The sequence below is a fragment of the Dermacentor silvarum genome, chromosome 2, assembly GCF_013339745.2.
Source record: "Dermacentor silvarum isolate Dsil-2018 chromosome 2, BIME_Dsil_1.4, whole genome shotgun sequence".
In the NCBI taxonomy this organism is placed as follows: domain Eukaryota; kingdom Metazoa; phylum Arthropoda; class Arachnida; order Ixodida; family Ixodidae; genus Dermacentor; species Dermacentor silvarum.
Window position 1 is genome coordinate 255902816 of NC_051155.1, and position 15341 is coordinate 255918156.

Sequence of the window (15341 nt, forward strand, 5' to 3'; positions counted from 1 at the left end):
CTTGGGTTTAAAGTAGAAGGAAACATCAACAGATCAGCCGTAGAGATGAGCAAGAGACGATTAGAGTACGGGTGAAAAAAAAAGGAAAAAGAGGGATACGACCTGATCTCTTGAAATTATAGGTAGCGGTACAAGGTAAATTTTTGAAAAAAAAAGAAAAATAATAGTGAGAGGTATACAAAAATGCTAGATAAAGAACATGTATAGTATACCTGATTGAATCAAACAGGCTAGGTGATGCCGCCCCGTTTCAAAGGGGATGCCAATCATCATCATCATCATCATCATCATCATCATTATTATCTGCAGCGCCGCCTGGGCAGCGAGTCTTTCCCATAAAAGAAGGTGTTTCTACAGTGCCTAGAATATAAGTATATTCTAGGCACTGCAGTGTTTCTGTGTTGCTGCAGCCTGCACCATCCCGGCTAGAGCGGTCCACAGACAATGTCGGATCCCCTTTGCCGCGAGCTCCACCGCGGCAGAACTAGCGGGGCTCCACCTAGCCGCCGATGTCCTGGCTGAGGACCCTCCTGGGCAACCGGTGGCAGTGCTCTGCGACTCGAAGCCAGCGCTCCAGAGCCTCATCAACCACCGCCGATCAGGGCTTACGGGGGCCTTTCTCAGCTCGAAGTTCTCTGCATTGGCTGCCGCGGGGGTCACCATCTCGTTTCACTGGCTACCTTCGCATGTGGGAACAGCTGGTAATGAGGCAGCGGACACCCTCGCCAAAACCGCCCACCATCCTGAAGTGCCGCTCACACGAGCAGTCGCTTCCTCTGATTTTTCGAGGCAGTGCCTGAAAAAACTGCTCACAACCGTCCACCCGGATGCTAGAGTAGCAAACGGCAACGGTCCCAGGCCACTTCCAGAGTGTGCTTACCAGGAGGGAACGCGCAAAGTTACTTCGACTGCGCACGGGCTGTGTCTGGACGGCGGCGCGGCTGCACGCCAATGGACGCTCCACCTCACCGGCCTGCGAACGTTGCGGCGACCCCGAGACCCTCGAGCACCTCCTCTGTGCTTGCCCAGCGCTGGCACGGGACAACTTAAAAGTCATCACTGCCTACAGGCAACCTGCTGCGACAACCAGCGACCTCCTGTTCCCGTCGCCTCCCCACCTCCGAGCTCTCCATAGCCTTTTGGAGTTTGTGTAACTGAACGGAATCACCGCCCATCGCTACGCGCTCGCCCCCAGCAGGCCACCGCCTCCATCACCAGCGTCCTCCATGATCGGATGAGACTCTTGCTGCTTCTCCTTCTCTTCCCTTCCTTTCAACATCTTTATCTCCTTTTTCCCCTTCTCCTGACGCTGCGCCGTGCTCCCTATTGGGCAGCAGAAATAAGCGTCATTTTCTTCTTCAATAAAATTACTACTACTCTGTGCGGCGCGCCCTTTCCAATAACGGGCAACGCGCAGAGCTCCTGTCAACGCCGTCCGCGTTCGCGCCGAACGCGCGGTGTCAGCGACTGCAGTCGACGCCTCTGGCGGCGGTTTGGCAGGTTTCGACCAGAGAACAGGGGCGGTATTCTCTAAGAGTCTACCTAGTGGACTGTCCATTTCGGCGGCCGTTGATTCGCTGCTGCTTGATGTGCAGGAAGGTGCCAGCCAGTCTCTTTCTGCACGTCAAGCAGCAGCGAATCAACGGTCGCCGAAATGGACAGTCCACTAGGTAGACTCTTACAGAATACCGCCCCTGGACACTCGTCGAGTCGCATCTGAAGTCGCTGCCTCTTCTCGCCTCGCAACATTTCAATAGAATATAACATTGTGTTGTAGATGTGTGTTTACTTGTGTTTACGCAACTACACGTGCAACACATGCACATGTAACACTCGGTTAACTACCGCAGCTTCGCTGTTCGACCATCTTCACGGAGTGGTAAGGCGGTATAAATTTTTGGGGCTGCTTTCATAGCGCTCCGTGCCCTCGACACTGATCCTATGCTAAGAGATAGCGCGTTTCGTCGTTTGTTCGTGATCGACGACACCGTTGACCAGGCCCTTAGACGGTACCGGCTGCTGAAGGCGCTTATATCAAGCCTATGCGCGGCATTAGAACCGCACCTGCAACAGTGTGCAGCGCGATCCCATACCATATCCATGAACACACTGGCGCTGGTCGCCTTGCCTTGAGGCCATATGTACTACGCATATTATGCAGCGTTCTCTTTACAGCGAAGCCTCTAGTTGGTCGGGATTTTTCATGTCCGCGTGCGCGGCTCTCGCTCACACAAAAATGTGGGCGGATCCCGGATACTGTGCAAAGCGGGGAGCGCACAGTGTGCTGCTTCTACACGAGGCGTCACATGACATCATCAGGTTACATCGTCACTTGACGAAGACGTCATCACGTAACGTCACGTTTGACGTGATGCTATCATCAGATTACATCATCAGGCGATATCGTCACCTGACGATGGCGTTATTCTCGTATATTCCAATTACAATCGGAAGCTATTACGTCTGCGGCTTGTGTATAAGTCATACTTTACCAATTTTCTGGCGCAATTTACTTTGAGAAATTCAATTCGTTCAATAACGCACGTGCGCTTGGCGGATGGCCTACGAGAATGAGCACGAATGCTGCACTTCCAAACACGTGCGTGCGCTCGTGACATACGTCACTTGTGGTGCTTGTCTAACGTCGTCAACAGCTTCGCTGTGTATCCACTTTCACAGGGTGGAATGGAGGCTGATTGTTTTTTTAGCGCCATAGCAATTATATGGACACATCAACCGGATTTCTGCCGTCGTCGTCTCCGTCGTCGCCGCCGTCGCCGTGAGGTTCCGTATAGATTCCAAGGGAGATAAAATCGTCGCCGCACTCCGTATGCGCGAGCGAAAGCGCGCGGGGGACGCGTGCTATCACGGAGGGCGAACTCCCCCGTGCGCTATCACGGAGAGCGAACGCCCGCACGGCGGAAAAGAAACGCGACCGTCGCGCGAAAGGCTGTGGGGGTATGGGAGGGAGGGAGGCGGGGCGGCGCTGTGCTCCGGCACCAAAGGCGTATCTTGCCACTGAATATCCCACGCGAAAGCAAGAAACGGGAAGAGGGTGGAAGGGGGGGGGGGGGGCGTATTTCTATTTGCGCCCCCGTACAGCACTCGACCGCTGGCGCCGCGCTGCGCCGCTCGCGCGTACCCCGTTTCTAGCCGCCGCCGTTGGAACGGAGGAGGCGTTGACGGAGAACACGCTGGGTTGGGGGTGACTAGCCTGCTGTTAGGGGATCGGTGGTATTCCTAAATAAACGCATCACTGTTTTGATGATCCAAATATAATCTCACTATCAGGGAGGGAGCAGTCTACCTGACTGGAGCAGTATTTTTTTATTTGGGGTGTTGCTACGCTGCGCTCCGCAACACCCCAACGACCGCCGCTTCGCGTCGGCGCCCGGCACCACGGCTTCCGCCGTGGCGCCGGGGTTCAAACGACCGCGCTGGCAAACAGAGAGGAAAACAAAAGGAAAAGCGTGATATTAAGATTTAAAAAAAAAGAAAAAAGAAAAAAAAAACAAGCCAACGCCTCCCAGGATTCGAACCCGCGTACACATAATCCGGAAGCGAGCGCCGTAACCACTCGGCCATAGAGCCACACTTGTAAAGTCGGCAAGCATGCGAACCATATGATTGCGTTCGAGCGCCCTCGGCGAAAGCAACCACCTAAAAACGCGGTACGCGCGAGCGGCGCAGCGTGGCGCCAGCGGTCGAGCGCTGTACGGGGGCGCAAATAGTAATACGCGGGGGGGGGGGGGGGGGGGCAGCTTCTCCTCTGCCAATAACTTCTCTGCACAACTTGCCCTGCGTTTGCGGTCGCCCGCACCGTATCTTATCTCCACACGGCTCTGACCTTTGTATGCGCTCTGCATTCGCCGCTCAGTTTCCGTTGAAGCGATAGACCGCGCGAGCCTTCGCCCGCTGCGGCGTTTTGACAGTCGTTGTCTGCGGTCATTCAGTGTGATCTATTCGTGTTTGCTTGTGCGCGCGGACACCACGATTGTTAATTCAGTTAGTAAGCGAATGTGTCCAAGTTTATGCAGCCGATAAAACCACTATCCCTACTCCGAATAGTTCTCTACTAATTTGCTATCGCAATCGATGCTTCGTCTTTCGGGCGAAACTGCGACATTTTTTTTTGGTCCTTTCCGTAATCAGTATCAAAATAAAGAACTTTAGTTGCTTTGTAATGTGTTGGCGGTGGTGGTGATGATGTTCCTGCAGGAGGGGTATGCCTGGCAGACCTGTCCGGCAATTGTTCCGCCTGAGCGTCTTTTACAGCGAAGCTTTACGTGGCTAGGCGAAACCAAAATCCGTCCGTCCGATGTGCGCAGAAATATGGGCTGACCCTGGCGATAATGTAGGAAGGGTTCAAGCGCAATGGCACATATACCCCTTGCGACTCCGTGTGGTGGGCTCCGGGACCTATAACGCGCCCTTGAACTACCCTTGTAGAAGAGCAAGAGAGGCGCGCCATTGGCTTCGCCATCAGTGACGTTGTTCTCTCCGTCGCAGCCGAGCACGCGTGCTACGCATCGTACGAACTCCCAAACACCCCACAGCTTAGGAAGAAAAGCGCCGACAGCAGCACCGTGAGAGAGCTCTCCATGCCGATGCTGCAGTCCGGGCACAGGCCCGGGTGGCCGCAACTGTGCACCGAGGATCCAGCAGCGCCTATAGCAAGCCGTCGTTTGTTGAACCGTCGGGATTAACCCAGTGATAAACACCGGGGCCGCACATTTCAGCTTCACTGGTTAACCATCTGTACGGAGTGCTTTGGCGGTTAATTTTAAAGCGAAGCTTTCTGCCTCACTGATTCGTCCGTGAGGGTCGAAAACGCACTGCAGGAAAGCCAACTTACACAGTGGAACGATCTGCGCACAAAATCGTAGAACACTATATACAGTTTACATTCGCAGTTGTACCGACAAGAACAATGGGAACTGCAGCGCCACGCTCCCCAGACGAACTGTATATATCTGCATCGCATTACGCGCGTCACGCAATGCATTCCTGGCCGTCACCATGGGTAGGCCACAGGTGCAGCGCACGGCACAAGAAGAGGCTGCCGTGCGCGAACGTAAGCGCGAGCGCGATCGTGCCCGTAAGGCCGATCCAAGGTATCCCGTGTACACGGTCCGTGTATCCCGATCCAGTATATAGGAAGCTGTCGAATAGGGCTGCGTTGTCATTTGTCGTAAGAGTATAGCCTCAAGTACAGATGCATGATGTGCGATCATGCTATCAGTTGACCGCGATTCTTTCTTGTCTTCTAATTCGAGCTTCTATTCCTCCTCACTCTCATGCGACGCCATAAGTTAAATGCGCTTAGCTCGTACATGCTTAGTGCAGTACATATGAAGAATAAGGTTAAACGTGCAACTCATCCGAAATCAGAATAATAGAAACACTTGCAGCGTCCGGCTTGTCTCCAGCAGCTCAGTGGAGACAGCCATTCCCAGAGATTAGGAGGTTACATTGACTGTTTGGGTTTAAACGCGCGCCAGTCGCATATACTTTCGCTATAAGCGGTGCCTCTAACTGAAAGGTGTTGCGCTGAGTCAGCAAGTGCGAAGAACGCGGCGCCAGCGTGCATGACCTCTCTCTCAGGTGCAAGACCTCTCTCTCACAAGAGAGGTCTTACACCTAAAAAGAAAACTTAAGTGCATTAAAAAAAGAGGAGCAGCCTCAAATATTGTTGAAGCTGCTAGAGCCGCATTTAATGAGGCGTTGAAACGTTCCAAATGGAATTATTTTCAACATACCCTACCAAATTTTTTAAACGAATCCCCTCAGAAGTTATGGGACTTCTTAAATCAGAAGAAAAAGTCGGTTGACGAGATACAAATTGATGGTGTTCAAATTGTTGACAAGGAGGCCATTGCGGAACATTTTAACTCGTATTTTCACAGCGTGTTTTCCATCCCTTCTGAAAGCGTCAGTCTTACCCCTGTATCTTGCCCTGATCTCGAAGATATTGTGTCGCTACAAGGTATTGTGGCTATGCTTCTTAACCTGAAGACTAAAACATCACCCGGTCCTGATGGGCGTTCCTTCGTCGTTACGCTGAAGGGCTCGCCCCATTCCTTGCATACATTTTTCGCGCATCGATATCTTCTGCGGATCTACCGGTTGACTGGCGAACGGCGCGTGTGGTGCCCATACACAAGAAAGGTGGCACTACGCTGATTTCAAATTATCGTCCTATATCTCTGACTTCTTCATGCTGTAAGATGCTTGAACATATTATTGCTAATCACGTAATCACGTTTTTAACAGATAACAACATTCTGTCTGCATTTCAACATGGGTTTAGGAAGGGCTTTTCTACAGTCACACAACTAACCACAGTAATTCACAATTTTGCAAGTGTTATGGACAAGTCTGCTCAAACTGACGTAATTTTTTTGGACTTTCGAAAAGCATTCGACCTTGTTTCACATCAAAAGTTAGTTTACAAGCTAAAATACATTGGCCTCCCACCTTTCACAATAAACTGGATCTCCGCATACTTGGCAAACCGCGTACAGTCGGTTTGTGTTAATGGTCACCACTCGCGTCGTGTGCCAGTTACTTCCGGGGTACCACAAGGTAGCGTACTGGGACCACTCTTGCTTTTGATTTTTATTAATCATATTGTCAACGTTGTTACTGAACCAGTACAAGTTCGTTTATTTGTGGATGACTGCATTTTGTTTCATGAGATTTCTTGCCGAGAGGATCAGGAAATTTTTAATACTAACCTTCACAGCATTTATTCATGGTGTAAACAATGGAGCATGCAACTGAATGAAGAAAAAAATAGTATACATGCAAATAACCAAGAAAAGACATAGGTGGAAGTTTCCCTATAATCTTCCTACTCATCATCTCGTTGAAGTGAATGAATATAAATATTTAGGTGTGACAATAACTAACAACCTAAGTTGGAATTCACATATCTCTAATGTATGTGCTGCCTCATTTCGTAAACTCTGTATTCTGCGTCGTAAACTAAAACAAGCGCCCGCGGAAACTAAACTTCACGCATACAAATCACCCATTCGGCCGAAATTGGAATACGCATGCACAGTCTGGGATCCACATAATAAACACAGTATTAATGCACTAGAAATGATTCAACAGAAAGCAGTTAGGTTTATTTTTTCTAAGTACCGTATAAGCGACTCTCCATCCACTATCATGCGCATTGAAGGTATACAGATATTACAACTACGGCGGAAAATTTGAAGGCTTAAATTTCTTTTCCTCCTCAAATATAACAAACTCTCGATCGATCCTGCTCCATATGTACGCACATTAACTACAAGAGTAACCAGACATCACCACTCTGAATCTTTAACTCCCTATCAAACAAGGCAGGCAGGCAGGCAGGCAGGCAGGCAGTGAACTTTATTTTAGGTCCTGAGGACCGACTCCGAGAACCCCTTATGGAGGAGGAGCCACCGCGGGCCGCTCCCACGTTGGGACGGGCAGGCCGTGCCTGACCGCCGCGTCGTGGGCCCTCGGGCAGCCCGTAGCTGAGCGGTGAGGTCGGAGCTCTTGAGCGCCTCCACCCACTCTTCTTCCGTGGTGAGATTATCGTGGTCCCGTAACGAGGAACACCGCCAGAGCATGTGTTCTAAAGTGCAGAAGGGATCGCCGCAATCCGGACAATCGGGTTCGAACGAGTCCGCATATGTACTGACCGTGGCTAGACTGGGATATGACCCGGTCTGCAGCATGCGAAGGGTGGAAGACTGAGGCCTGGAGAGCTTGGCGTGGGGCGGGGGATAGACCCTCCTGCCGAGCTGATAGTGCTTGGAAATCTCGTTAAACGTGTGGAGCGCGTCCTTGTGGAACCCCGCGTCCGCGCCCTCGAGCGGCGTTTCCCCGGCGCGGTGGGTGAGTTCGCGCGCGCGGGCGTGGGCCAGCTCGTTGGCGTTGGGAACGACGGTGGAGACCTGAGGTCCCATGTGGGCCGGGAACCAAGTGATGACGTGGGGTGAGACGCTCCTGCCACAAAGCAGGGAGGCCGCTTCCCTCGAGACCGAACCCGTGGCGAAGGCCCTGACCACCGCCCGGGAATCCGTGTAGATCTGCGGCCTGCTCCCGTCCCGGAGGGCGAGGGCCACCGCGACCTGCTCCGCCAGTGCCGGTGGCAAACCTCCTGGCCAGTCACTTTACCTCCCGGCCACCTGTCCCGCTCCCCGATCCTGCCAGCATGGTGAGAGGAGCCGCCCCGCACATCGTCCACCACCAGGACTGGATACTGGAGCAAGTGGCGGCACTGTGCAACAAGCCATTCCAACCCCATGAGCTGACCAAGGCCCTCGACCGTTCCAGGCGGCGAAGCGCCCCGGGAGCAGACGGGATAACCTTCCAGATGCTCCGCAACCTGGCGGACGCTGAGAAGGCCCGGCTCCTGGACTGTCTCAACGCTGTCTGGAACAACGGCCAGCTCCCCGAGTCATGGCTCACTGCCATAGTCGTGCCCATACTGAAGGCACGAAAGCCAGCCACAGCTCCATCGTCCTACAGGCCTGTCTCCCTTACATCTGCGGTCTGCAAAGTCATAGAGACCATGGTCCTGGTGCGCCTGCAGTGGATAGCCAGGGTGCTGGGGTTCTTTCCGGAGCAGCAGACTGGCTTCCGGAGTCGCCGCTGCACAGCTGACTCCATCGGCGACGTCGTATCGACACTGGAGCAGGCCAGGAGTGAAGGAGAGGCAGCCCTGCTTGTCCTCCTGGATGTGCAGAGTGCCTTCGACGGCCTGCCCCATCAGGTGGTGATACACGCCCTCGATGCACTGGGAGTGTCGGGACGCATGGAGCAATTCGTGCGTGCCTTCCTGACCGGTCGCTCGTTCCGAGTGCGCGTGGGCACCGCACAGAGCTCCCCGCGACCGGTCACGGCAGGCGTGCCTCAGGGATCGGTGCTGAGCCCCTTCCTTTTCAACGTGGCCCTAGCACGCCTGCCCTCATCCATCCCGAAGGGCCGGCGCTTCCCAGTGCACTGCTCAGTGTACGCAGACGACATCGCCCTGTGGACCAGCGGACGACGACGCAGCCTTCCTGCAGTCCGGACCTGCCTCCAGGAGGCCCTGGACGCCTCGGTGGGCCACCTAGCTTCCGTGGGCCTCACGGTATCGCCTGCCAAGACCAAGGCTCTCCTGGTGCATCCTCGTTCGGCCACCCGACGGAGCACTGCCTGTCTCAGCGTAGGAGGCACCAAGATACCTTGGCAGAAGACAGTCATGTACCTGGGACTGCAGATCGACCACCTGCTGACCTGGACTCCCGCTGTAAAGGCTGCCGTGGCCCAGGTCCAGAGAGTCCAGAAAGCCGTGAGCCGCATTTTCTTGAGGGGGCGAGGATGCTCGACATCCTGGGCGCTGCGTCTGCATTCTGCAGCCGCCACCTCCAGGCTGCTCTACGCCTTGCCACTCGTCACGCTGTCAGCAACCCGGCTGAGACGTCTGGAGCAGCTACACAGAGGCTTCATCAGGAGCGTGCTGGGGCTGCCCCGGACCTCTCAAATAGCAGCAACACTCGCAGAGGCGGGGGCGTGGCCTCTGTCCCTCCTGCTGCAGCAACGTGGCCTGCTGCACATCGACAGGCTGGCCCACGCCCCTGACGGAGAACGCCTGCTCACCCGCCTGGCGAGCCGTCCCTCCTCCAGGATGGGGAGCCTCGTCGATACTTACCTGGCAGTGGTCGGCCAGGTACCCCCAGCACCACGACTCCCGCCACCACACGAGAGGCCCCTGGTCATCACCACCTCGCTTGAAGGACACAGCAAACGGCAATCATCCAGCTGCGTACTCCTTCAGGTGGCTACCTCCAAGCTGGTCTTCAGATTGCTCGTCTTCACGGATGGCTCCGTCCTCCCCGACAGCGGCTCAGCCACTGCAGCCTGTGTGGCCCCCGCGCTCGGCAGGGCATCGACCTGTCGACTTCCCTTCTCGGCCAGCTCCACCGCTGCTGAGATGGCGGGCCTCCACCTGGCCGCAGACCTGCTGGCAGCCGAGCCTCCTGGGGTACCGGTCGCAGTGGCCAGCGACTCGCGAGCTGCTCTCCAGGCTGTGTGCCTCCCGGAGAGGGCTGGCTTCAGTGCAGCCCTCCTGGTGACGAAGCTTCACGCCCTCCGTGCCAGTGGTACTGATGTCTCTTTGCACTGGGTACCTGCTCACGTGGGGATCCCGGGCAATGAAGAGGCAGATGCCTTGGCCAAGGAGGCACACGGCACGGACACGGCACCCAGCCAGGCGGTCGTGTCATCGGACTACTCCAGGAGCACCTTGCAACGACCGCTGCTGAGCTGCCACCCCGACGCACGCGTGGCAAGGCGGAGCCCTCCGACACGGCTGCCTGACAGGGGACTGACCAGAAAGGAGAGATCCCTCCTACTACGCCTTCGGATTGGCTGCTGCTGGACAGCCGCCCGAAGCTTCCGCCTGGGAAGAGCAGACTCCCCAGCCTGCTCTATGTGCGGGGCAGACGAAACACTGGAGCACCTCCTATGTTCCTGCCCCGCACTCGACCAACACCGCAACACCATGGTGGCTCAACTCCGCCGCATGGGCCTACCTTCTGGTACCAGCACGGACCTGCTGCATCCAGCCCGCAATCCCAGCCAAGTGTTCAAGGTGGTCCTCGGCTACCTTGCGGACACTATGTTGGCTTACCGGCTGTAGGGACACCCTGCCCGAGACGAGGACGACTGCCCTCTCCCTTCCACCCTTCTCCCACTATTTCCTTCTTTCTCCCCCCCCCCCATTCCCCTCCCCTCAGATGCTGAGCCGTGCTCCCTATAAGGGCTGCAGAAATATGCATCTTTTCCCACCCCGAACCTCTACTACTACTACTACTACTACGAGCCCCGCACCGACGCGGCGTTAACGAGGTTGCCCCTGTGATCTACCACGGCCGCCACGAATCGGTCGGATGAACCGTATTGGGCGGCGTCGACGAACGCTACCGATCGCGGATCGCCAGCGACGGATCTGAGAAGTGCGGCCTCCCGGGCCCTGAACTAACACTTTTAAATTTTCCGTTTTTCCCCGTACTATTGAAGAATGGAACACTGTACCATTATCATTGCTAAACAGCCCTGACTCAATAGACGTGATCAATTTATAATCCCTTGAAATCACAACATAGATGTGAGCGTTTCGGTTTGTTTTTCCTTTGAATGCTTGGATGCTTGTATTGTATTGTAATTCTGAATGCTCTGTTGTAATTTTACCCCTCCTGCTTGGGCCCGCATGGGCCTGCAGTATTTTGTAAATAAATAAATAAAATAAATAAATACCGGTGTGGCGCAGCTTGTGCGCGAGTGAGCGGGTGAATGCGACCTGGGCGAGCTTGCTGCAGGCGTACGAGGCGGTCGGGTGCCGCACGGGTGTCAAGCCGCGCGCCAGCTTGTCGGGGTTGCTCAGCGTGCCCAGGTGGTGCATGGCCGACGAGACGTTGACCACCCGGCTCGGGGCACTCCTGCGCAGCAGCCCTGCGCAGAACAGCGCGTTTCTTCAGGAACATTTCATTCTTTCCGGAACGCTTCACCCATCCCTATAATAAAGACAAACATGAGAGTTCCAGAATCACTACGTCCCTCAGACGACCTTTGGTGTGCAGTGCACGAAAAGGTTCAACGACGTATATATAGCTGCTAAAAGTTTGTCACATCAAGCAAGAAGAGCTTACCACACACGCACGCACAAGCGCAAATAGCTCAGGTGTCGAGCCGTGAAAAATGGCGCGTGCAACTGAAGGTGGCACTTTTCCATTCCCCGTGAAAGTACGCAACCATCAGGTTTCCGTTACTTAGATGTACTCGGTACCACGTCTGGTATTGCAAAGTTCCTGTAGTAAATCTCCTGTAACACCTGCTCGTCCAATAAAAACGCATGGTTGTAACGGTGTGAACGTGAGACCAGAAAGACGACGATATATACAGAGTGTTTCAGCGAACACTTTCAAAATTTTTTAAAGGTTGCTTGTGGCGGATAGCACAATTCTGGTTAATGAGCTGGTCTACTCGAAAAGGCGGACACACCTTGCACAAGAAATTAATATGCATAATCTACTAATTAACAAAAATCACTAATTATGTTTTGAACTAATTACCCGATGGCCCATATTGCAATTTACAAATTGTAGCCGTGAAGCTAGTTCGCAAGGCGGATCCACTTGGAATTTTTTCTCGGGATGACACCAGTTTCGATACATTAATTCCCGAGTTTTTCGGAGAAATGCATTGGCGCTCCAGTTATAATTGTGTGCTTCAATGCATAAAGCGACGTTTTGTTAAAAAACTAACTGGAACGCCAATGCATTTCTCCGCAAAGTTCGGGAATTAATATCTCGAAACTGGTGTCATCCCGAGAATTCGTTCCAAATGGATCCGCCTTGCCAACTCCACGGCTACAATTTGTGAATTGCAATATGAACCATCAGGTAATTAGTTCAAAAGTTAATTAGTGGATTTTGTTAATTGATCAATTATGTATTTCAATTTCTTGTGGAAGTAATGTCCGCCTCTTCGAGTAGACGAGCTCACGAACTAGAACAGGCAACCTTTAAGAATTTTTGAAAGTGTTCGCTGAAACGTCCGGTATATGCTGTATGCCTGATTGCAAAGAAAGATTGCTCGATTGACCCTTGGGTACTTTCAAGGGTTAATTTCATCCTTGGAAGAAGGGCTTATGTATTTCCAGATGGTATCTTTAATGTGCCCCGTTAAAATAATTTTTTTTCAACTCGGCGAGTAAGCCTGTATGACAGAACGTGAGGGTTATACTAGGATATATCGATGTTTAGGGCACTAAAACTTGCATAGTAGCGATGCTCAATTTCTCCCTCTGATGAAATTCGGGAGTATTCGATAGTTTCAAGTTTTTGCTTTGTTTGGGTTAATAGGATAATTCTCCTATTAGCCACCACAACGTTTCTTCTAATGCATGACTTGAAATTATGACTAAAATCGTGCAACCTCAGGCCTCCGCATGATTTGGCTAGCTCCAAGAAACCCAGCTAGAGTGTTGTCGCTAGACTGCCAAAACATTTTACGAATAAATCGTGGTCCCTCCCAGCAGTCCACTGCTTAAACGAAACACTAGAGCGCGTGGCCCACCGCCATTTCGGCAGTCGCTCAACTGGTGCGCTTCTGCATTTGACCGATGACTATACCTGGTCAGTCTCTGATAGGGGACCGCGCAAGAGAAAAGCACTCGTCAAAAGATTACTTCGCGGTTATCTTTACTGTACCACTTTATGCGAGATGGTCATGACAAGCTGTCCTACACTCACTACCATGAGAGGAACTATCGTCAAGGAATAAGCTGCTGTCTAAGATTTATAAATAGACCGGGTGTCCCAGCTATCACGCAGCACGATTAAAAAAAAAAGAGGAACAGCGTTACGCGAAGCAAACCTAGTGCGTAATATTTCTAGTACAGTAGAGTAGCTGCCAGTAATATTTTCGTTCCTGAGATTTAATTAGGTAATTGTAATTAATTACCTAGCTCGAGAAGTACTGTCCTAATTATCAAAGTGTCAATGAGAAAGTTGTAGAGCGACATGAAAAACACCCGATACAGCTTTCTGTTGCTCAATACGTGCCACGAGCGACCAGTCGAACGGCAATTCTGCATGTATTCGCGGGCTCCTTTCACACTCGGAAAAACACTTTTATGTGGCACGTATTGAGCAACAGAAAGCTGTATCCGGACTTTTTCGTGTTGCTCTACAACTTTCTCATTGACACTTTGATAATTAGGACAGTACTTCTCGAGTTAGATAATTAATTACAATTACCTAATTATTTCTCACGAACGAAAATATTACTGGCAGCTACTCCACTGTACTGGAAATAATACGCACTAGGTTTGCTTCGCGTAACGCTGTTCCTCTTTTTTTTTAATCGTGCTGCGTGATAGCTGGGGCACCCGGTATATGCTTGACAAACTTTTATCAAATCCGAACTCCAGTGCAGACTGGTGCGCTTCAGCGCCCCACGTTGGCATCACAAAAAGGCCCACCTTTAGTGCTATCGGCATTATTTGGGGAACATGCCGCACTTTTAGGGAAATTTCTGCCTATCTGTCTGTCGGGCTGGGTCTACATAACGGTTTTCCCGCTAACCGGGGTGACTGGGTAATTGATGGTCGAAAGAGGCTGAAGTAACAAGGTTTGAAGCCAACCTTCGGATCAACTTGGGCTACGGGGTGTCTGCCATGGGCCGCACTTCAATGAATATCTTTGACGCCATCTTGGGTACTGGGCGTAATCAAACCCGCGTTATTCATTCTAGACTGAACCCGCACATGCGCCACGCGCGAAATTTGCGGCGGCGGCGCTAGAATGTCCTGAGGGTAACGAAAAATATTTTACCATTTATCCGCTGCTGGGCGGCATTCAGCCTGCGACATATATCGGGTGAGAATTTTTTAGTGTTAAAAAATAATTACCTGTGGAAGATAGCATAATTCAATTCCTTGAGCTGGAATATTTAAACAAGCAGACATCACTTGAACGAAAAATCAAAACACATATTGAAAGAATTATGTAAATCTCACTATTTAAAGTCGTATATAATTACTTTAGGGCACATATTGCCATTTAGGAATTGTATCCAGTGAGATTGCAAAACGTATCCACTTATAATGATTTTTCAGTGTGACACTAGTTTCGAGGTGTTCATCGCGAAACTGTGCGACAATATACACGGGCGTTCCAGTTACTTTTGTGCTTCTATGCATAGAATAACGTTTTGTTGAACAAGTAAGTGGAACAACAGTGCATGTTTACTCGTAAACCAGTGCCATCCTCAAAATTTGTTCCTACTGGATATGCCTTGCCAACTAACCGGCTACAATAACAAATTACGTGTGCCGTAAAGTAATTAAACATTTAATTAGTGAGTTTCTGCAATTAGTTGATTACTTGTTTAGATTTCGAGTGCAAGTAATGTCCTCCTCTTGTAAAACTGTAAAACTTAAAACTTAAAAATATCACCGCAAAATGCTCACCGATTCCCAAGAGGGCCGGCAGCTGCATTGGAAACCTTACGCACGCATGAAGCTAGTGAAATGGCTCTGCGCGATGACTCGAGACACGCGAAAGAAGAACGCGCAGCCGCCGTGAAAGAAATTTCACTGGCCACAGCTGTGCCGTCGCAACCGGCTGCCGATTCTGAATCGTGCATTGAAACATTGCGAGGCGTATCTAATCGGCTGAATGAGATAACTTCTAGATGCGACGATACGGAAAACCGAATGAGGCTATCTAACCTGCTCTTCTTTGGATTAGAAGCCGAAGACTGCGCTGCTTCAGAACAAAAGGTTATCAAATTCTGCTCCGAAAAAT

General features: G+C 51.8%; 1 protein-coding gene across 3 annotated transcripts in view; it reads right to left on the reverse strand.

The window, feature by feature from the left end:
• The window catches only part of LOC119443173 (retinol dehydrogenase 12), a 74815-nt gene that overhangs the window by 21202 nt on the left and 38272 nt on the right, over positions 1-15341 (reverse strand). For all 3 annotated transcript variants that reach the window (XM_049662627.1, XM_049662628.1, XM_037708337.2), the window contains one exon: positions 11287-11481. In XM_049662627.1, the coding sequence (XP_049518584.1) occupies positions 11287-11481 (195 nt within the window). The remainder of the gene's footprint in view (positions 1-11286; positions 11482-15341) is intronic.